This window comes from Vulpes vulpes, chromosome 10, assembly GCF_048418805.1.
Source record: "Vulpes vulpes isolate BD-2025 chromosome 10, VulVul3, whole genome shotgun sequence".
In the NCBI taxonomy this organism is placed as follows: Eukaryota; Metazoa; Chordata; class Mammalia; order Carnivora; family Canidae; genus Vulpes; species Vulpes vulpes.
Window position 1 is genome coordinate 23089470 of NC_132789.1, and position 24796 is coordinate 23114265.

At 35.7% G+C, this 24796-nt stretch overlaps 1 protein-coding gene across 3 annotated transcripts in view; it reads right to left on the reverse strand.

The window, feature by feature from the left end:
• TTC28 (tetratricopeptide repeat domain 28) overlaps positions 1 to 24796 on the reverse strand; it is a 616681-nt gene that overhangs the window by 307228 nt on the left and 284657 nt on the right. For all 3 annotated transcript variants that reach the window (XM_072723128.1, XM_072723127.1, XM_072723129.1), the window contains one exon: positions 1111 to 1258. In XM_072723128.1, the coding sequence (XP_072579229.1) occupies positions 1111 to 1258 (148 nt within the window). The remainder of the gene's footprint in view (positions 1 to 1110; positions 1259 to 24796) is intronic.

A 24796-nucleotide genomic window follows, 5' to 3' on the forward strand; every position in this document is an offset into this window, starting at 1 on the left:
GTTCCTACAAGTAAAGACTCAGCTTTGTATGGGGTTATAAAATCACATGAGGAGAGATTTCCTTATCACTTTTTTTTTAAACATGCAACCTTCAACTTTCAGGAAAACATTTTTCATAGCTAGAAATCACCAAGAGACTATAGGAGTCCCATTTAGTTCATCAAACTTTTACTTAGCCAAGTACTGTACTAGCCAATATATTAAAACTATAAAGTCACAAATATGTTCAAAACTAGATAAAATGTCAAATGATGTTGCCATCAAAACTTTTAGGTTCATTCAAAAACATGCCACTTCAGAGACAAAACAGAGTTCTGTTTGACATAATCTAATATGGAGCATTATTAGCTGTCTGCCTTAGTGTCTCCATCCCTGCAAAGATGGTAACTGTTATACCCTCTCAGCCCAACCTAAGAGCTGCCACAAAAATTGATGTCCTCAAAGTGAAGCCAATCAGTTTTGGCCCTTAGAACTCTTCCAACCTCCAGTACTACTTTCAATCCACTGTTCTTCCAGAATACCTATTGGTATGAAACAGAAGTAACAACAGAAGTAACAACCATATAACTAGTGTATGTCTTTTCTCTTTCAATTCAATATAATCTTTTCATGTTCCTCTGAAAAATGTTACACACAGCCTTACAGTCAGGTCCATATTTCCTTTCCTGAAATATCAGAAAGCCTAATATCTTCTCTTATTTGATTTTTTCTAGATGGCATATTGGTCCAACTGAGCAAATCAATTTACTTATAGAGCTATTGTGATTTAGAAGTCTAGAATCTTAGAACCATTTTTTTAAAAAAGTAATCTTTAGATAGCCCTAAAATCCAGAGAAGCTAATTCATTCACACACATTCATATAGTTAATGAAAAATTAAAAAATATAACCCAGGTCCATAAGCTTCTGGGCTGGTGGCCTTACAACTATCCTATTTCACCTCATTAACATCAGCTGTTAACAGTGATTCTTGATCTTCCTTTGTGGAAAATACAGAATCTTAGCAAATTTGATAACCTATCATTTCTCAGTGCCTGAGTCCAAAGTCTTCAAAAGCTAGAAATGCCCTACTTTAAATTACTGTCATATCAAATACTTTCATCATATTTACCTCTCATGGGAGATTTCATGGCAGCTTCTACCATCCCCACCAGAAGCTGGAGACTCTTGGGGTCCTGAGCCAGTCCAGATGCAAAGGCTGCCAGGGCATCGGCATGACGTCCGAGGTACTGGAGGGCAACACCCTGTCGGAAGTATGCCTGGAAATACAGAAAAAATAATGCATGTTTTACTTATACATTATGCTCCAAGAAGGCATGTAGTGATTCTTGATTACAAAAACTGGTCAGCAGACAAGTTTTAATTAATTAATTAATTTTCATTTAGTTCATGAAGATTGTCTTGGTTCAAAAACCCAGTAATCAATTCTGATTTCCTCCAATACCATAAAATGTAAGCATTACTTCTTTCAAGAAAATTTTATTTAAAACTTTTGCTCTTTTCACTTCTAGAACATTTATTAATTCTACCACATTCTTTGGCATTTATTTACAAATTGCTTTTCTAAAATTATTTTTAAAATATTTTTTTATCCTATCTTTAACAACATAAGCTCCTCAAAGACAGGTATTTAAAAAAAAAGGACAGGTATTTGAAGGTTTCTTTATGTCTCACCAAAGTATCTGGCATAATGAAATATAAATGAGAGACATTCAAATTCCACTTATTTCAAATTTTCCCCTTTTACATAATTTTTTAAAAAGATTTTATTGATTTATTCATAAGAGACACAGAGAAAGAGGCAGAGACACAGGCAGAGGGAGAAGCAGGCTTCATGCAGAGAGCCCGACGTGGGACTCCATACTGGGTCTCCAGGATCACACCCTGGGCCGAAGGCGGTGCTAAACCGCTGAGCCACCCAGGCTGCCCAAATTTTCCCCTTTTATATATTAAAGAGAAAAATCAATGTATGATGGTTATTAAGATAATTTTAATAATGATAAAAAATGGCTACATTTAATATGGTGTTTCAGACATAATATTTAAAAGTTGTTATCTAAAATATGTGTGCTTCACTCAGAAGCAAAATATGATTATTGTCCTCCAAGTTCTTTAATTGGATTAGTTTAAAAACTAGTATGACCAACTCTAATTAAAAGAAAACATCCTTCCTTCCAGATCATTGCAGAAAGGACCAGAAAATTAATAAAATATTTACATCTTAGAATAGTCTTAAGACATGCAGTTTGTTTTCAAGTACACAGAGTAAAAAGAAGTAAATGAACAAAGTATTACTAATATATAACTACCAAAGGACCTCGTATCTGATTAAATGATACATTAAAATGACATTAATACACTCATTGCTTATATGACATCTGTTTCTAAAATAGTTGGCCTCCTATTCCACTTAAATAACCTTATAATATGTTTATAACACACACTTAACTTTTTCAGTCCAATATACTTTGAAATTGTCACAAATTGTATTCACGGGATCTAAATGAAGTTTCAATCAACTCCTAAAACTGCCACTCAATAAACTTAATATATAATTTTATTATTTTATATTACATACACAGAGAGCACTGTTCATATACACAAAACATATGTACTTACCTTATCTTATTTCATTTTTATAACTCCCTGCTGAAGTAATTTAAGATAGGTAATACTATTAAGTGTTTCTATTAAGAAACAATCCATAAATAGAATGAATACTCAATTATGGGCTATACAGATTTCTATTAGCTTAAACCACCAGCAGCTGTTAAAACTCAGATCCTAATAAGACAATAACCTGTAAATGCACTTTTATTACTAATTCATAAGATCACTTCCTTTCAATGGACTCAGCCACTGTTTTAATCTTTAATGTCTTTATAGACATTTGTCACCATCCTTTTCATGTCACATTTTAGGAGATTTCTATAACCCAGGAGGCAATATCTACCACATTCCAACTAAAAATAACTATAGTTTAGTTTAATATAGCATTTCTAGAAAATATAAACTAAAAAAGTATATCTATTTATATTATACATATATAGAGATATATACCAAATATCTGTAAATTATTATTATTATTTATGGAAAGAGATAAAAAAATGTCTATAGTTTTGATTTCAGGTATACATTTTAAGAAACACAAAAATCTATTGTGGCAATCATTTCTATTACAATTACAATACATGTAAGCCAAATCATGCTATACATCTTCAACTTATATAGTGCTGTTACTCCAATAAAACTGGGGGGAAAACACAAAAATCTAATGAGTCTCAATGAATTTGGTAATTTCTTGTATATTTAAAATGAAACCTTATCATTCATTACTTTATCAGAAGAACAACTCCTTTCCCTGTCTGACAATGAAATCACTGAAAAGTATGGTTTATCTATTCCGTCTAGGTAGGCAAAGTTCAGGGTTTTTTTAAGATTTTATTTATTCATGAAGACACAGAATGAGAGAGAGAGGGGTAAAGACACAGGCAAAGGGAGAAGCAGGCTCCATGCTGGGAGCCTGATGTGGGACTTAATCCCAGGCCTCTGGGATCACGCCCTGGGCTGAAGGCAGGCGTTAAACCGCTGAGCCACCCACGGATCCCCCAAAGTTCAGTGTTAAATGCAAGTCAGGGTCTCAAGCTTACATAGCAGTTACACAAGAAGAGTGTGTGTGTTTTGTTTCTTAGGGCATTCAGAAATGCGATGAGAAAAGGTACAACTTGGTTAAGCTGCCCACAATCCTGGCTTCCTTTCTTCAAAAGATTTTGAAAAGAGGTATAGGAGAGAAAGCTCAAAGGTCTCCCTTGGTCCTCCTTTATGCCCCCTCAGGAAGCCCCAACTCAACTCTATAAGATTTCCTCAATTAAAAGCTTAGTTGTATCCCTGTCAAAACATAAGCATAGGGCAGCCCGGGTGGCTCAGCGGTTTAGCACTGACTTCAGCCCAGGACGTGATCCTGGAGACGCGTCTCACGTCAGGCTCCCTGCATGGAGCCTGCTTCTCCCTCTGCCTGTGTCTCTGCCTCTCTCTCTGTCTCTGTGTCTCTCATGAATAAATAAATAAAATATTTTTTAAAAAACATAAAAAAATAAACATAAGCATAATTAGTTCAAACTGACAAACCCCTGTTCCACACTCATAGATTGGGACTCTGCCAACTTTTCCATAGAATATTTACTGCATATACAAATAGCTGTTAAATAAAAATTAATTATCTATACTTTTGTGAGAGAAATGCCTCTATGGAGTTCAACTGATGGTGATAAAACATGGACTGTAGTTTACTATGATAGAATAAAAAAAATTTAGCACAGTGTGCCTGACACAAAGAACACAATAAAATTAGGTATTTTGATCATAAGTTAATGAGAAAAGAATCACAATAGGAATACATAATTATAGACCAACAGAATATAAGGGGAGCCCAATAAATATTTCAAATATCCTATTATCAATATAACATGATTCAATTCCTATCATTGCTTCATTCACTCCTCCTCTGCTCCCTAAAAGACTGTTTGCAACTGGGAACTCACTACTTTAAGGCTCCTAGACAAAATTTGATCCACCTGACTAAAACAAATTAGTATTATCAGGTCTTGGGAAATGCAGCAGCCACTCACAGGATCCTCTGCTAGCCTTTTCCAAAGCGATGGTCAAAATGTGGTGAAATTCACAGCTGTTTACCATAGCTTCAAGAGAATTGATGTGATCTGCCTTGGCCTATCTGCTTCTCCCCTATTGGTTCCTGCTACCAATTTTTCTCTTACCATCATAGGTTTCACAGGAAGCTATTTCATCTGGGAAAGGAGCACATTTTGATCATTTAAGATTGAGCAGAGGCAGTATATGTGCAGCATGATAAGCGAACGTGGGGCCCATGGCACAATGTTGAACACTTGGTGCCCAGGCAATCTCTGCAAACCTCTCGCATACACCACATTCTAGCCACAGGTTAAGCAACAGGTGGAGAAGGAAAAGCAACGTGGATTCACTACTGAGAGTACCCATCCCCTGAGAACAATGGTTTTAACCTGAACCTTTAGTGAAGAAGAGAAACTTGAAGGGAGTTAGTGAATACACTGGACTAAAAGTGGGGTGCCTAGAGTTTCAAGTGTTGCAGGCATTTACCACAAAGAACCCTCAATGAATGAAAAAAAAAAAGAACCCTCAATGATTATTCCGCACATGCTACTAAGCAACCTCACAAATAATACAAATACAACTGGGTTATAAGTTTCCATACTTCCTTCCATTAACATTACCTAAAAATCTACAGCACCAGGCACTGTGGTGTATACCATAAATAAAAAGAAACAGTCAGGACTCTTACCCTCAAGCAACTCACAGTCCATAGGGGAAATATATTTAAAAAAAAACTCTGAATGTCTTGACTGCTACCTTCAGTAACTGCTTATTAATAGTAAGGTTTGGTAATATTTCAGCAATAATAATGTAACCAGCAGTAATAATGACCAAAGAGTTTATGCCATATTGTTGAAACTGTTAGTATTTGCTTTTTATTATGTGGCCATTCCTCTCATTTCAGAGAGTTCACAATGGACTGAATGTTTGTGTCCCTCCAAAATTAGTATGTTGAAACCTAACCCCCACTGTGATGGAGGTGGAGTTTTAGGGAGGTGATTAGGTCATGAGAGTGGAGCCCTATGAGTGAGATTTGTGCTCTTATAAAAGAGAACCAAGAGGTCCCTCTTACTCTTCTGCCATGTGAGGACACAGCAAGGAGATGGCCTATCTATTCACTAGGAAGTGAGCCCATACCAAATCTGCTGTCACCTTGATCTTGGATTTCTCAATGAGAAATAAATGTCTGTTATTTAAGCCACCTGGTCTATGGTATTTTGTTATAACAGTCCAGATGGACTAAAACAGGTTTAAAGTACGAACACTCAAAGACTAAATAAACTTGGGAAGTAGTAAGCTCTTCCCCTTTCAAGCATCTCTGGAAGCAACGAAGGACCTGACCTGGAAGCCTTTACTTTCAACATTCCATTTGTGGTTTCCAATTCTAAAATATCACTAAACTCGGTAATAACATAACATCCTACTCTCTCACAGCTCAAATGAGTGATGAGGTAAATTACTATGTTCATGGGTACATGTATATATGTAAGACATAAAATATAGAACAAATACATGTAATATGTAATGCTACATAACATTGTGTTTGCTTACATAGAGTCTATTAGTTCAAGCACTCACAAATATTCTTTCAGTTAATCTGTACTTCCTCATACTTTAATATTCTTCATGTCTTTCATTGTTTGAAGATTTTTACATTTTCTAAAGAATATATCTATAACATGGTGATATACCTGCTAACCAATCATACCACTGCTACCACCTCATTGCCATCTTTTTCAAGAGTGTTTAAAAATTATGTAACTATTTTACTGAATTTTCCCTTATTATTTTATTTAAAAATGAGTAGAAATGGGAAAAATAGGAATGCCAATTCTCATTTTTAAAAAGCAACAGTATTAATCTATAATTTAACACAACTGGGTCAAAATGAAAATGATTACAGGGTGCCAAAGGCAGAAAAACTTTAATATCACTGGATGTACACAGAACAACTAACTATGCTCAGTTGTGATGAAAAGAATAAAATTAGAGAATGTGAAAAAAATATTCTTAAAAAGGAAAGGTACGATTTGAGATTTTGTTTTTTAGTTATTTAGGAATTAACACTTTCTGCCCACTAAACATGTCAATCTCTGGTTTAGTATTTTCCCTCTTAATAGATTACATATCTGACTTTCATATACTTCTTCAGGAATGTTTTGTATGAAAAAATAAAAGACTATTACTTAAAATAGGCATGAGACATATGAGCAAAATGTAAATATACATAAATTACCTTTATCATATTTATTATATATTATAAATTATACATTATATCACATAAAAATGTGTTACACAAAAATGAAGGCACAGACCCATGTCCTCATCAGTTTTGTTTTGTTTTAAAGATTTTTATTTATTTATTCATGAGAGACACAGAGAGAAAGAGAGAGAGAGGCAGAGACACAGGCAGAGAGAGAAGCAGGCTCCATGTAGGGAGCCCTACGTGGGACTAGATCCCGGGTCTCCAGGATCACTCCCTGGGCTGAAGGCGTCGCTAAACCCCTGAGCCACTCAGGCTGCACAGTTTTGTTTTGTTTTTAAGATTTTATTTGTAACTGAAAAAGAAAGCACAAGGAGGGGGAGGAAAAGGACAAGCAGACTCTGATGAGCCCAGAGCCCAATGCAGGGATATATCCCAGGACTCCGGGATCATAAGCCAAGCTGAAATCAAGAGTTGGATGCTTAATTGAATGAGCCACCCAGGCACCCCCTCAATAAGTTTTCACCATCTTATATCAAATAGGCACCTGTATGGATACATATATGCTAATTATTTTTATGTGCAAATTATTTTTATTATGTATTTTGTTATGTATATTTCACTTAGAAAAAGGGATACATCAATAGAACTTTCTGTAGTGATGGAACTATTCTTTGTACCGTCTAATAATGGTAACCTCTAGCCAGTCACATTTGGCCACTAAGCATTTGAAATGTGGCTAAAGTGACTAAAAAACTAAATTTTAAATTTTATTTCATTTTAATTACTTTAAATTTAAATAGCCAGGAATGGGTAGTAGCTATTAGACCGAACAATACAGTTCTAAAATTTGATTTTTCTCTAACAACAAACTTCCAAATACAAATCTAAACTGGAAGTTGAAAGAGGATATATTAAACAAGAGAAACAACTACTACCAAAGCTCTGAACTAAAGCTATGTACCTTACTCCCAAAGCAGCTTGGTTAGAGAAAGGACTCATAAGGCTAACCTCTCTCTAGAATCCTGTCCTGATTACTTTTTAGCTGTGTGCCTTTGTCCAAGACACCTAACTTCACTGAACTTCATGTTCCATTTCCACTCAGAGAGAGGAGAATCATGACAACCTCCAAAGTGTTGTCTGACTGACATCACATATGAAACGTAAAACACAAGGTAGCCACTTTTTAAAAAGTTGAACAGAACTTAATATTTCACTAACTGTTACTCTTATTATTTGGTATGTGTTATTTAATCAAGTGGTTCATCTGCTTCACCAGCTTGCAGATCAGAAATCATCTCTGGTAAAGTGGGCCAGGGACTGACAAGAAAATTAGACACAAAACAAAAATTAATGATCATAATGATTATCTTGAGTCACTAGGGAAATAACTTATGCTTGGCATCTTCTGTTTAAGAAGCCTGTAAAGTAGGGGCACCTGGGTGGCTCAGTTAGTTTAGCAACTGATTCTTGATTTCTGCTCAGGTCATGATCTCAGGTTCTTGAGATTTAGACTCACATTGGGGTGTGGAGTCTGCTTAAGATTCTTCCTCTCCCCCTATTCCCCCTTTCTTCTCTGAAAAATAAGTTAAAAATAAGATGTTTACACTTTCTTAGTTGATTGAGTAAGCTTCAATTATCTAGTAAATTCATTATCTGGGAAAAACATTGTATGTACCTTAAATAAAATCCACTGGCCCAGGTGAAAAAGAAGGTAGCAGAAAACAGAGACCTAAAATCTATATGCAGAAACATAAAAGTCTTTCCTCTCAAAGACTTTATATTGACACACTGATTATGAGAATTACAAGGCATTGTAAGACCCAAACCTGATACCTGTTTTAGAATTAGCAAGAGCCCTGTCTTACCATAGCAGTCCTGCCACTACAAATCATCACTAAGTTCTACTGCATATATGTAGGTGTTTTATTTCCAAAAATGTTTCCGGCTATCATTTGTTGAATTGCTAACTCTGTGCCCCCACAGTGCTAGGTGCTTTTCATAGTTTATCACTAACCCTCACAATGTCTTGCAGGATGTTCTTATAATGCCTATTACACAAAAGAGATGCTTATGACTCTTGCCCCAAATCATACAGCTACAAACTGAGACAAACCCGCTGCCGAACTCTTTCTCTTCCCACTATTCCACACTACCTCTTTGATAAAAGAATTAATGGCATGCAATTAACCTCTAAATCAAGGTTTTTGTCTGGGAACTCTTATACTCACAAAATTCAACCTATGGAGGCAGAAATGAAGGAAAATCAGAAATGACACAGAAAATTTATGAACATGAATATTTAATCTCTATTCCATTAGCAACCGTTGATTGTAGAACAATTTTTAATGAATTGAATGGAGGAAAAATTCATTTCATTAACCTTTCATATAAATGTATTATTATTGAACCAAACAGGCCACTGTACTTGCAACTCAGTTCGATGTTAATTAGATTACAGGCATGAGGCTTTAAATCAAAGAGAAACAAAAGGAGCCATCAGCAAGCTTCTCAGCTATTGCTTGTTTGTTTCCTGGCAAAAATGGATTTCTACCTGCAATACAATTTGCTATGCTTCTTTTATTTTCTGACATTTTCAAGTGAATTTTCTCTTGCTTCTGTGTGCTAACACTTTATATTAAAAATAAAAATAAAAATAAATAAAACCTTGAGAATCAGCAAAGAGCACATTCTTCATGTAGCAATATGTTTTACCTGCTCGGCTGGGAAAAATCATTCCTATCTCTCCAGAAAACTACACTTGTATTTTTTTACTAGTCTGCCTTATTGTATGCTGAAAGTACATGCAAGAGATTGGAAGCTATTTTAGAAAACCATTACTGAGTTTGTAACCCAGAGTCAGAGGCCCAAATGGCCTAAACATAATGTTCTAACCAAATCGGCAGCTGGGGATTGGTTTTCTCCCTAACATCGGCTTTTGGTCCATTTAATATAATTTCTACAGGAAATCTGTTCTCAGGCCTGATTGTTTCATATCATATCAGTTCATCCTTTTCCCAAAATTAATTTTTTCTCCAAAATTAATTTTTAACCAATTGTATCACAGGTGTTAAGGTAAAAAAAAATTATGGGAAAATCACATTTTAAAAAGAAATTAGAAATCTGATAAGATATAAGATGAAATGACAACCAGGAGTTAACTAAGTAGGTGTCATTTTCTAGCACTGGAGGGATTCCCAATGTTAATGTTTATGTCAGATTATAAAATGTGTGTACCATCATTCGAAGTTTCTCTTCTAAGTTTTAAAAATAAATAGTGAAATAAGTCTGATGTCCCCTAGAGCAATGGTTCTGAACTTTCCATATCTGGTGCCTTCACTCGATGGGTGTGACATAGGAGGAGTATAAAATCAAACCAGGAAGAAAACCAGAGAATTTCCTGAACATCCTCCAAGAAATCATCTGGCTTTAGCATGAGTTCTATGCCATACCTAAACTATGCCACATTAATGGCAATCCATTCCTTTCAGAAAGCAATCTATCAGAAATTATTATAGGGTGGCTAGGTGGCTCAGTCAGTTAAGCATCTGCCTTCAGCTCAGGTTCATGATCTCGAGGTCCCAGGATCGAGCCCCATGTTGGGCTCCTTGTTCCCTCTCCCCAAGCCCTTCTCCCTGCTCATGCACATGTGCTCTCTCTCAAGTAAATTAAGTAGAATTTTAAAAAGAAAGCAGGGTTGTCTTCTATGTCACTCACTCTCTCTTCCACCTCATTAACCCTACCAGTTTGAGCATCCAGTTTATCCCTTGTGAATAAATAAATGAAATCTAAAAATAAATATAAAAATAAAAATAAAGAAAGCAGGGTTGAAAGGTAAGAATATATTACCCCAAAATGCTTACACAAATATTTCATTCATGTTTTTCTACATGATAAACTTTGCTACCTGTATATTTCCCCTTCCTATGTTATCTAATCTTTCCATACTGGCACCTGTGTATTAGTGTGCTACATATCACAATGAAAAACAAGAACAAGGAAATGTCTGCCTCTCAATACAGCACAAAAATGTAACAATACACTTTGTATCTTTTCAAAAGAGAAGATGGAGTAAGTACCTAGTATTTCACACTGCATACAACTATACCCTAGAAAGACTTTATGGAACAGCTCTATGAGGACTCTAAAGAGTAAATGGTAGCATATGAATTGAAAAAGATCAGAATTCAAAGTAGTACCAAACCAGCAATGGGTTTCCTGTTTTGTTTTATTTATCTTTTCCATCTGCTTGGATTACCCAGCTTGGATTCAAAAGCAGCGCAAAATAAGGAAGCACTCATTGGATTCAAATAGAAAACACTCTAAGAAAAGTCTCCTCCTCTGGTCAAAGAAGCAAAAAAAATGGGACTCCTGAAGGTAGGAGTGGAGAAAATCCTGTGTTTTAAGTCCTCTTTCCATTCTTTCCAAGTCTAACACCCTAGGCAAGTAACAGGAATACCAATAGCAGTGGTTGCTGGACTGGCATCTCAAATTCTCTAGTCACAAGAGCTCTGGTCCCAAGAATACAAGATGAGTCCCAATGCTTTTTTTCTTGCTCTCTGCCCTCCCACTATTTGATGCTTCATATAGTTGTAATTATGGGATATGCATGGCAAAGCAGGGAAACTACAGTCCCTCAGTTTGGGCTAGAGAATAGGAAGGAAGGAGGGCAGCCAGAGAATTGGAAAGTGTCAGGAAGATCAGATATAGAAGGGAACTTTTGAGAATAATCCCATAAAGAGGTATTCTAGATCTGATCTTAAATAGCACACCAAAGGCTTTGAGAACTAAACTACTACCCAGTTCTCAGACTGGCCAATGGGTAATACACATAAAAGAAACGTCCTACTAGAACTACAAAGGCTCTGAAAACTTAACTGGTATTGGAACCAAAGTCCACAACATGTGGATCAGGGCTTATACCCTGAACCTAACCAGGTAAACTGTTTATTAAAACAAACAAAAAATTGCATGAGCTAATCTAGCTTTCCCCTAAGAAAAGAAAATGGCTTTTATTTTATTTTTGGAAAACCAGGTAAAGAGGTTCAAGTTCATAGTGCCTTCCTCTTCGCACATTAGAGCTGTAAATAGGCAGTTCTGTTCTGCACATCCTATTACAGAGACTTTAATCCTGAAAGGGTTTATGCCAGGGATACAGGTTTTCTGTGTTCTTTCTTTGTTTTTGTTTTCTTAGGTAGTTATTTATGTGACTGTCCTCCTAACTAAATGGACCAATCTGGGCATAAACCATTTTCTCATTTTCTCTGCTTATAGAAAGGAATGGTTTATTTCAGCACTACAGATAACATCTTGAGGTCTCAGGAGGATGACAAATTGAAACAGTCTCTTTCTTGCCTAACATTTCTTCCCCAAGAGTCAAAGTGATGATGTTAAGGAACAAACCTCTCTTCTCCTGACAATTTGCACTTATTTTCTTAATAGCCCTGCTAAGATTCAATGAATTTCAGTTTGCTTAGAGCTTACTTAGTGCCTGCCAACAGGCACAGGAAGCTTTCATTCATCAGCATAATAGTCCTTTTGGTGATACATTCCTATTGAAATTATGGCAGCAATTCCAAAAAAAGAAACAACAGAGATGGGACAAAAGAATTCCCTTTCAAAAACAGCCATCAGAAGAGTATAGCTAGAAACTTAAGAAATGTTTGGGAATTTCATTCAAGTATAATATCAATGTAATATACATATCAAATATAATCAATATAACATCACATAACTATTCATTGGGATTGTCTATACTTTGCAAAATCATTTGAAAACAAGCACAACCATCAAAAACAACTGCATAACTCTATTCATAAACCTAGGTCTTGGTAATTGCATATAAACAGTAACATTCACAGATAATTGGTGCCTCGATTGGCTTAAAGTTCCAGATTAGTACTCTTCTTTGACCTGATAGGGTCTCTTGCACCACATAATTCTGGTGTGCTACTTGACAGGTACCTTTTGCTGCAACAATGATATGATTATGCATCTCTCCTGAAGATCGCAAATTGGTAACATTGTTCCCTCTATCATTTAAGCTCTCTATAAAACTTTTAGACTGAAGCATTTTCTACTATTGTTTGTTAAGGAGTTTTAAACTGCAGAATCCAAATCATTTCATATTTTTAATTAAATTAATCTTTGGTTTTTTTTTTTTTTTTCTGTAACCTTTTATCAAAAATAAAATTCTAAAAAAAAATTAAAAAAAAAATTCTACCTACTGTGTATAAATGAATTCAGTGCTACAGGGGTATATGAAAAGAGATCATTAATCCCAGGTTTCAAAAAGCATATAATCAATGTGGGGAGAGATATAAAAACTGCACATTGAATAAATAAAGAATTGTTTCAGAGGTGCCTGGGTGGCTCAGTCGGTTGAGTGTCCAACTCCTGATTTTAGGTCAGGTCATTGGGCTCTGTGTTCAAAGGGGAGTCTGCTTGAGATTCTCTCACTCCCTCTCTCCCTGCCCCTCCCCTCACTTCCATATGCTCTCTCAAATAAATTAACTTTTTTTAAAAAAATAATTATTTCAAAGCAGCATGTAAAAACTGAATATGGGTCTTCCCCAACATACAAAGGAATTATTTTTTAAAAGCTCACTTTCAAATCAGTTGCTCAGAATGTTTTAAGCATTTTTACCATAAACAAATTATGCTGTAAAGTATGGTTATATTATCCAGCCAGTTCAATGACCTAGTTCATATAAAATGTCGGTGGGTGACAGAACTAGCAATATTACGAAAAAGCTCAGACATGGAACTAACCTTTGTTAAGATGTGGCAAACACTTTCATATAAGCAATGTCATTTAGTCTTAATAATCATGTAAATAAATTATTATATCTTTCCTTAAAGATAAGAGTCCTGAGGCTGATAAAGGTTAAGTTGCTTGTTTAAGGTAATAGCTTATATGAAACAGAACATAGATTCAAACCCAGAACTATCTAACTCTGAAGCCAGGTCTCCACTCCTGTAGTATGTAGCTTCCCTCTAAAACAAGGTTGATAAGGGAATACTTTTTCCGTGCTCCAAATGAGAATATCAGGAATATGTTCCACAGACTAAAAGCTCCTGAAGTGCAGAGACAATGCCTTTTCAACTTTGTATCTCCAGTGTGTGATTATTTGACACAGAGTAGGTACCCAATTATTATCAAATGGACAAATGAACAAATGAACAAATTAATGGAAAATGAGTTCTTCAAAAGCAGGGTTATTTTTTATTCATATTTATATACATATACCCTACCATAGAGATATAACCTATCCATTAATAAATATTTATTTTTATCAATAAATTCTTATCAACTAAAGAATTCCATTCCATTAGCACACCTTCTCTCATTCTGCTTTCCCTAAATTTGCAATCCTGACTGCTTCCAAATTCATGCCTTGAAACTCAATGTCTTTCAAAATCTTAGTTCTCTCCTTCCTTTGCTTAGATGCTGAAATCTAGAAAGACTAAATCCATATTTACATCTTTTATGTGGCTCAGCATGCTCCCCACAGACAGGACAGATACGAATTTAACCCAGCAAGGTTTATCCATAAAGCTCTTGGATCTCTGAGTTTGAAAAAGATTTCGCCCCTTGGGGAGAAATTATCCAAACTAATATCAATGAAGTGGATTTATCCTGTCCAGAGGAAATGCAAATATACTTGGCTGCATCAACTTTCTGAAACTACACTTCTAAAGCAAATTAAGAAACCCATTTCAAGTTATTTGAAAGAAATGTTGGCTGACACTTGCAAATTAGTCTTCTACAGAGAAGTAGCTCTAATTCTGCAGAATGATCTTAGAGATGAATATTCAGATCCCATATCAATTTTTAATGTAATGGATAGAATCCCAAAAGCTTAAAAACTAGGTTCTACTTCATAATCTGTCATTCTCTCTACCTTCTTTCAGGATACATTAATTTTTTAATAAGTTCTTTTAAGTAGCTCCTAAGATACATTTTTAACCACTACAAGTTCAAAAATGATATGCAAAGCCCCTAATTTGGTTGATATCTTATGTAAAGAATCCTTATTAATTATAAAATGGTGACCATAATTAAATAAAAATATAGAAGTGATGGGAACACAGGTTCTGAAACTCTCATACTAAAAGTCCTTGAAAAAAAGACAAATCATTTTCTTAAGCTCCCAGATGAACACATTTAATATCCTTTACCAACCATGTTGATTATTTTCAAAATTGCCCTGAATATTATTAATGGCAAATGTTAAACTACCAAATATCCTGTAATATTGATAAGTACTCCCTAAAGACATGGCTCAGCAATTTCAGGACATACACGTTGTGAAACAAGAGACCCAGCAGTACTTTTAAGAACGAACAACAAAATCTTCATTCCCTTCAGCACGATTGGCTCAGAGTAATGAAAGAGAAATACTTGTTTTTAAAACATACTTTATATCTACATTTAAATGCCTAATCAATCCTAATAATTAAATGCAACCACTAACCACTTTCTTCACAAGATCTCTTTTTTATTTCCATAAACTCTGGAATTTAATGGAAATCATTGTGTCATTATGGACAGGGTAATAAATGCCTATTGGTCAATAAGCTCTGAACCTTAACAGGCAGTTAACTAATTCAGTTGGAAATAAGACCAATAGTTCTAATGGCCTCTAATTTCACTGTAAGAGTCCAGCCTTATGAACTATAGATGGTTTTCATGAGCTCTTCCTATAGCAGAAGACAGCAATTTAAATGTAAAAAAACATGCATTTGAAATTCAAGAGCTTACACTGATTCCATTTGCCAGAGAGACCACAGATCAGAAGAGGTCCTTTCTGAAGAAATATTTCAGCCCAATAAGCAGAGCCAATGAAAACAAAAATAAAATGATTTTAAATTACAAGAGCTCAATTTAGTCTATTTGAAAATCATTCAAATTTTCTTATGGTTATTTCAAACAACCTGAATAGTTTGCTTTAAAACTGGACAAAAGTAACAACTGTAAAAACACCTTGTAATAAAAACAAAAAGGGAGGCTTAGAAAGTTGATCTCTTCCTGCTGTCTCACTCATCCTCCCCTGAGAGCGAAGGCCTCTAGATTTCAACATAAATAGATAGAATTTAGTATACAGATATCAGTGTACTTGAAATCAAAATAGTCTGGAGACATCAGTATCCACTCAAAACCCGATCCCTTCAAGCTTTTGTCTCACATTGTAACAGCAGAGAAAGCACTTCAAGCGATGACGTAAGAATGTCCCTTTGCCCTATGATACTAGGGGTGATTTCAACATGAAAATGAACAAGGTTATATTCATTGTTCTGCCAACATTTAATTCTGATCTGACCATTCAGTGCCTCTATTCACCTTTCCATGGTAGCTACGCCTACTTCTAGGAAAATCTCTTAAATTACCTGTTTGGGCTCATTTATTCAAAATGACATTTAATTTCCAAACCATTTACATGCCAAAATTCAAAATCCTTATATCCTATTCATCACTTACTTTGTTTAATTATGGTGAAAAAGAAGTTAAAGTTCTCTGGCATAATTTTGTGCCAAATTTTTTACAAATTTAAAGAAAATAAATTGCTATATTTTCTAGCCTCTAGTTCAATCACAATCACATTTCTTGTAAAACATTTAGAGTAGATTAATCTTCCTGAGAGCACATTAATTAAGACCGTACAATATATGGCAGTAAGCTAGAACACTGTACAAGGAGTAAAGAAACCTTGGGCTGGTTTTACTCTTGTTGCTGACCAGCTATGTTAATTTCAATTACTTGCCTTCTCTGAGCCGCAATTCCACCATTTCTAAAGTGAGAGGCTGAATTAAGTGATCTCTTAAGGTTCTCTAAAACTGTAACATTCTAAAATCCTATGAAATGAGATCGTCTTTATATATACAGTGGCTAGCTGCTGAGGCATTCCAAATTTCTCCTTAACACCTCCACATCAAAAAAAAAAACACTTCCACATCAAGGTGTCTGGGTGGCTCAATCAGATAAGCAGCCAATTCTTATTTTCAGCTCAGGTCATGATCTCAGGGTCCTGGGATGCCCCCCCTTTGCATAGGGTGCCATACTCAGCAGAGTCTGCTTCTCTCCTTCTCCCTCTGCCCCTCATCTCTCTCTCCCTCTGTCCCTCTTCTCTCTCTCTCTTTCTCTCTCTCTCTCCTTTTCCCCAAAATAAATAAAATCTTAAAAAAAAAATACTTCCACATTCATTATCATTTAGAGCCTTGTGATTACCACACTTGGTTTCATTTCAACGTCTCCTTTTCAAACACCTTCTTCCTAAAGAGAAATTCTAATATGAGTTTTGTATAAGAAATCTGCTACAACCATCCCCCACAAAGAAAGCTTTTCCTTTTAACAAAACATTCGCAATTGGCAAAGAAGGGTGTGAGCAGTCTATTTCTTTCCATGTGTTAATGAACCACCTATTGCCAAATGGAACTCTCTCCTTAATTTCAGACCAGCAAACACAATTTTCTCATGAAGTAAAATGACAAAGTACTAATTAGACGGAATCTAATCTGAAGTCACAATTCTCATTAATTGGAAGTTACTACAGTAATTATTAACAAGTCAAAATATCATTAGACCAAAGAAAACGTCAAAATTGATTTATGCACTCAGGAGTCTCTAATAAATAGGGTCTGCATCCAAGGTCCTCTCTAAAATGACCAAAGTAAAGAAAATAATATTTTACAGCTAATGAATACCTTGAAAATTACCACATTTTTCATTGCTCAGATGACTTTTTCCCATATTAAACATACCCTGAAATATTGAATTAAACTAAATGACCAGAAAGAAAATACTTCAATGTCTCCAAAGAGTACAACACGCATCTTCAAGAAGCCTACAACAATCCCAATGGGAACTAATGCCCTGACGATCCTAAGATACATCTATCTCCAAGGTCAAAAGAGTACTGCCTTAGTTCAACTGGCTAATTAAGATGAGTTAAAGATATATGAAAAGAATTGTGGGCATTTGGGGACCAATACATTAAAACAATAGAGCAAGGGAAAAAAGCTGCTCAATTAGTTGCAAAGTCATAATATCATGGGTAAATTTCATGTTTCTTCTAAAATTCATCAGACTCCCTGGTTCTTATGGGTATTTTTTTCCCCAATATTTGAACTAGCTCAGCCATAAAGATAAAGATACTTTCATGTTAGCAAATATTGGTATGTATTTGTACTCTGGACATAACTTAAAAACTGTTGTTTTTGTGTTAAACTTCCTAATTACTACATATGGTCTAGGTTAGAAAAAAATATTCTCAGAGCATAATTAACATGTTAATGTGATGGTGATGTAATAAGGTAATATTACTTAATTATTTTACAGTTAAGTTTGCAATATGGATTCAAGTTCTTTTTGTTAATACATTTATCATAGTATTAATCAAATAAAAACATGTGTTTCTCAACTAAAAGGTAGAGTAAGTTTAAAATGTTTCTTTCAAAGAAATTTAAACTACATTTACTTTAAAGTAATTTAAAGTAAAGTATTTATATTATTCTCATTAAAGAATGTGTTCATTATAAAAGTTTAGGAAAATATAAAAGCACAACAAAAGTAAACTCATCCTTTAATCCTATCACCCAAAGATCATTTTGATTTTAGCTTATATACTGCCAATATTTTTCTCTTTAGACATAAGATATATATTATTTTGGGGCATCTGGGTGGCTCAGTGGTTAAGCGTCTGCCTTTGGCCCAGGTCGTGATCCCAGGGTCCTGAGATTGAATCCATATATCTCTGCCTCTCTCTGTGTCTCTCATGAATAAATAAATAAAATCTTTTTAAAATATATATATATGTATTGTTTTATAAAACTTGGAATTACTCTAACCTTTTCTTTTGGCTTAACTTGGTTTATTTTTTTTTTAAGATTTATTTATTTATGATAGACATAGAGAGAAAGAGAGGCAGAGATACAGGAGGAGGGAGAAGCAGGTTCCATGCCGGGAGCCCGACGCGGGACTCGATCCTGGGACTCCAGGATCGCGCCCTGGGCGAAAGGCAGGCGCCAAACCGCTGAGCCACCAAGGGATCCCCCTTAACTTGGTTTAAAATAGTCATTGGTTATATAATCTCCACAGACAAAAGTGTACAAAAAGTAAGATGAAGTTCATTTACAAGGCCCGTGATTTTATATGTATATGGATGATACACACAAAAGCATGTATAAAATTACATACACATGTATATATATATAAAATCATATGTTAAAACTCAACTTTCATATAGATCCAATCAAATATATATTTCAGAGGGATCCCTGGGTGGCGCAGTGGTTTGGCGCCTGCCTTTGGCCCAGGGCGCGATCCTGGAGACCCGGGATCGAGTCCCACATCGGGCTCCCGGTGCATGGAGCCTGCTTCTCCCTCTGCCTGCGTCTCTGCCTCTCTCTCTCTCCTCTCTGTGCATTCTCATGAATAAATAAATAAATAAAAATCTTTAAAAAATATATATATATATTTCAGAGCTTAAGTCATATCACAATTTTGTCAAATAAATGTATCTATGCAGCATGTTTAATTTGTAAGGTAAGGATATTGATCATATTATAACATATAGCCAAGGCTAAGAGATAAGAGAAACTAGAACAGCTTAGACTATAAAGCATTTTTCAAACAAGTGTGAGAAATTAACATACACACATTCAGACCTAGACTAAAATTTTTATTAGACCCACAAGAGGAAATTCCAAACACCTTTAATTCACATTAGCTTCTGCTACTAGAGAAGAGAACCAGGCTATTCTAGAAAGAAAGAAAGAAAGAAAGAAAGAAAGAAAGAAAGAAAGAAGAAAGAAGAAAAGAAAAGAGAGAGAAGAAAGAAAAGAAAGAAAGAAGAAAGAAAGAAAGAAAGAAAGAAAGAAAGAAAGAAAGAAAGAAGAAGAAAAGAGAAGAAAAGAGGAAAAAGGAAGGAAGGAAGGAAGGAAGGAAGGAAGGAAGAAAAAGAAAAGAAAGAGTTTAATGAAAAGAAATGTTTTCACTCTGACAACTGCTGTGGCAGAAGGGAACATACATCATACACATGTACACATAATGAAAAAAATACACACCTTTTAAATGATATACAAAACTTACAAATTCACCTAACAACTCTTTCCAAAATATCCAATCCACAAAGTTGTTTAAATTCAGAATAAAATACAATAGAGGTTAGACCAAAAAACCTGGAAGGGAAACTCATGTATGTCTTTAAAAGCTTCTTATACAAAGGAGTAACAATGTCCTCAGTTTAATTCAAGAATTCCAAAGGATTACTTTTATGGAGCACAGGTAAGTCTTTTTTGTGAGATTTGTAGAATGTGGCACCAGAGATGAATATAATTTAATTTGGAACATGTGCAAACATCTATAAACATCTATGGGAGCCCAGTCTGTTTGCAGCAACATTTTCACTGAGTTATGTATTCTGCACACCAGTACAGCTAGCTGTTCTATAGCTTTCAAATGCTGATATAAAACTAGCTTCTACCTATTTAAAAAATTACATGAACACTAAAAACTTGGATTAACCCAGTGTTCTGGTATTTTTAATTTCCTTGGGAGCTTATAGAAAGGACAAAGAAAAGGATTCTTTAACATTAAATATACGCTATTGTTTATATATGAACACAAACATACACACACACACACATCACTATTACTTTTTAGCAATATTATAAAAATCAATAGAAACAAGTAACACTTATTATTTTAAGCAGCCTTAGTCACTCTACAAGTCATTTGGCATCTGGTCTATGCCTGTGAAAGAATGTGCTAACCACACACATACCGTCCTGGGATGGCTGGTCCAGCAATCTAGTGCAGTGTCTCACAACTCAGAAATTAGACCATGTTCAAAACAAGTGCCTTTAAGCTGCGTCTTGAAGAACCACTAACCAGAGAGAATGAAAGACATACCCCTGAAGCAATATTACCAAGAATAAAAAAGCAAATTCAACTATGTTGTCTCTAAAATAATCTCAACTCAAAATTTCTTCAGCTTTCTTTCCTGATACAAAGAATCTAATATCAAGATATTTTTTGAAATATGTGCAGAAATTAACACACGACAAATACCTTGTTACTATTTTTTTTTACCTTGTTACTATTAATGAACCATGATACTACCTGCCAAACCCAAGAGTCTGAAAGCATTAAGGAAACTCTAGGACTGAGTTTCTCACATGCTGGAAAATATAGTACATTTAAAGGAAATGTAACTGAGAATAATAAATCCACTCTTGTGATTGGAATTATTATAATTACCAACCACACAGACACTCCATTTATGCTTCAATCAAAGCTATTTTATAATCACCCTAATTCTATAATCTGCATGCAATAAAGATATAGCCCACCATTGGGATAAGTAAGTTTCCCAAAGGGGTGAGAAAATGAGCCTCCCCGACCTTAATTAGGAGAAGGAAGGCAGGGTTTTTCTTTCTTTTCATCTCCAGAGGATCCAGTAAGGCTCTAGCCCTATGAAAATCAGAGGTTGGACTCTTTTATGAATAAGAAGTGGAAGAGAAAGGATAAGAAAGAAAGGTACTAACATGGGTAGACCTTTACATATAGGACACGTTACATAAATTAATGCTCTCAACCACCCTGAAACATAAGAATTAGTAATTTATTTTTTCAAGTGAGGGATAAGAGCGTCTGAGAGCCTGGGCACCTCGCCCTACATCACACACACTCTATTACCAATTGAGTCGGGACTCAAACTCAGATCTAACTTTCAAAGCCTCTGCTCTTTCCCATTATAGTACACTGCCTCCATGACTGAAGTTTTATTTAGCATGGTTTAGTCATAATACCTTTCTGTATCAAAATAAATAACTTTAACCAGCTGGTCTTAATATTACAGGAACTGAAATTAAAAAGAAAAACCCACAACAGCCACAAATATTTGGAACCACAAAGGAATATGTCATACTACAGCCAATAAAGTGCTAGTTAACAGAACTTCCAAAGCTAGACCCCCAAAATAACAGCTCACAGGGAAGAAAGAAAAATAACTGCTGCCACAATGCTAATAATCACCCCCTAAAACTCCTTACACAGTGCATGGGACTATTGAATTCTCAAGTCCAGAACTGTCTCCTTCCCCAGGCCTCCTGTTCTGTTTCTCACAAGCCCCACTCTCCTTTGAGAGCTAGGACACTAAGTTAGCTGAGGTGCCTGCAGTGACCTTTTATGGATCTGCCTGAGCTTGCTCACAGAGCCCAAGGCAAAACCACTTTGAGAGTTTGGCAAAGAAATTCATTTTTAGTTGTTTTTATTTTTAAAAGAAAACATCATCACAAAAACATGAATGCTCCGGTTACAAAAACAAGAAAAATTTCTTATGAAGCTCCCTCTTTTTTTCAAAGACTTTTACTGCATAGAAATCAAAACCTAAAACCCAGGAAGGCATATTATATTGGTTTTTCAAAAACTACAAAGAATCGTAAAACTCCAGGGCTTGAAGGGATCTTAAATAGTTACACAATCCATCATTTCACTTCAAACAAAATTATATTAAAGTATTTAAAATAATTGAGAATTCATTCAATGTTAAAACCTTCTCTCAGAAAAAAAAGTCAGCATTCACAGCAAGAAATTATTTCCTATATAACTAAACTGAATCACTCATTTTGTCCTATAAACCTGTAAGTCTTTATTAAATCTTCAGGGTGGGAGTTGGTAGTAGGGATGGTTTGTGTGGAAGAAAGGAAAACAAACACTAAATATCAGGCACTCACTTCCCTGGATGTTTTTTTATATCTGTTATCATTTAATCTCTGCAACAATCTGTGAAGTAAGTACAACTAGCCCATCTCCATAGCAGAAGCTAAGATTCACAAAGGCAAGTAAATTACCCAAGGGCATAAGGTAATAGGTGGCAGATCTGGGACATGGACTCAGGTCTGGCTAACTCTTGTGTCAATTTATGGGTTTTATTCACTCTTTATACCAGATATTACCAACCTTGTCAAAATAGGGGACCAAAGTCTTACACTGTTTTCATTCTAATGTGTCAGACTGGATTAGGGACAGGGATTTGAAAACCTGGGGAATGAAGACATGTGCTGGCCAACAGCTCTTATGTGAAACACTGGGTCTACTTTATGCTCACTGGAAATACCTAAAAGCCAGGAGGGGTGACACCAGCTCCAAACTCTCAGCAGAGTTTGAGAATGGTATCTAAGGTGGTAGACAATGGGCCACAGAATTATCAGGAAAAGATCCAAAAACTACCATCTGTTAGGGGAGGTGGCTGACAAAAGCCCCTGCAAGTGACAAGGAGTAGAACTTATGGACATAACTTCCTTGAGTAGCCGTGAAAATTGCCAAACGGCCGTCCTTGGTACATACTTCATAGATGGCCAATCTCTGTAATCTACAACATATTTTTACATAAAGACAGCACAGGTAACTCAGAACAGGGGGAGTAGAGACAGAATACAGTGAGAGTAGGGTGTCCAACCTAAGGTGTCCTCCTGTTCCAAGGAGACGGGGTAGGATGAGGCAAAGCATTGGGTAAGCACCCTGCATAGCTCAGCAACAAAGAAAGCAAATTAAATCAAAAGGAAACAACAACAATAAATAAAAACAAAAAAATGTGAAAATCAAGAAACAAATAAGCAAAAAACCCAAAAAATATTCAGTGAGGATATCAGGATGGAAACAAACTAAAGGTTTTAAAGGAAAACCTCTCAAAAGTCCCTGCCCGTTCTCCTCGGTCATGCTCCCTTGGTTCCTTTTACTCACCACTATTCTCTCCATTTACATGGAATGCACATTCCATTCAATTTCATATTTCATCCCTAGGGTTTCATTAATAGAGTTTCACCACAGGTAGCTTGAGATACAATGATCAATATTATTACTCAGCAATAATGTACATGCATAAAGCACCTAACACCCCAGATTAACACAGTTACTCCTAACCCATTCAGGGTTGGTGAGACCCATAGAGAAGGGCAGCAGGGAGAATAACACCCACACCATCTCACACATTTTTGAGAAAGTGACTTAAAGCAATGGGCTTTTGACATCTCTCTTCAGAACAATCAGATGGGTATCAACCAATCAGAATCAAAAGCAGGCTTGCCATTCAAGTATAAATCAGACAGGAAAGAGCCAGCCACACACCTTTCCAGTGTTCCAAGTTAGTCTAGAACCTGTATCTTGGTTTCAGACAGTCCACTTAGTGCTTGAGGGCTGTGATAGAATAAAAATCCCCCCTCAGGTAAAAATTATAGAAGAAAACAATCATGGGATCCCTGGGTGGCTCAGCGGTTTAGCACCTGCCTTTGGCTCAGGGTGTGATCCTGGAGTCCCGGGATCGAGTCCCACGTCAGGCTCCCAGCATGGGCATGGGGCCTGCTTCTTCTCTGCCTGTGTCTCTGCCTCTCTCTCTCTCTCTCTCATGAATAAATAGATAAATAAATCTTAAAAAAAAAAACAATCATTACTCTCCTAGACACTAGGAACAATTACAAAACTCACAGATGTCTCAGTTTGTCCAAAAAATATATATATATGAAAGCAGTAGATGCACCCCCAACCCCTGCCCACATGCATGATGGCCCTCAAGTCCTCTCGTGTGCCTCTCATCCTTGAAAGGTGCAATGTAGCCGAGAGGCCAAGGGAAAGACATGATATTCAGGACTAATCGGGGCTTCCAGAAGATACTAGGTATAGGTTAGTAGTTATCCAAGCATGAGATAAAGCACACAGATTTCCTTGAGTTCTTGGAATTTGTTCTCACCTGATAGGAGATGAGGTCTCAGTGAAGCATTGTGGAACTAGACTGACTTTCCCATGTTTGAACCAAAACAAGACAGAAGTCCACAGGCTGAAGATATACCCAATTATTTGGGGGCTGACTTTCAAACATGTGGAACTTTCATTCATGATCAAATGCTATTTAAGAGTTATAGACTATTGCAAACCAATCAATGG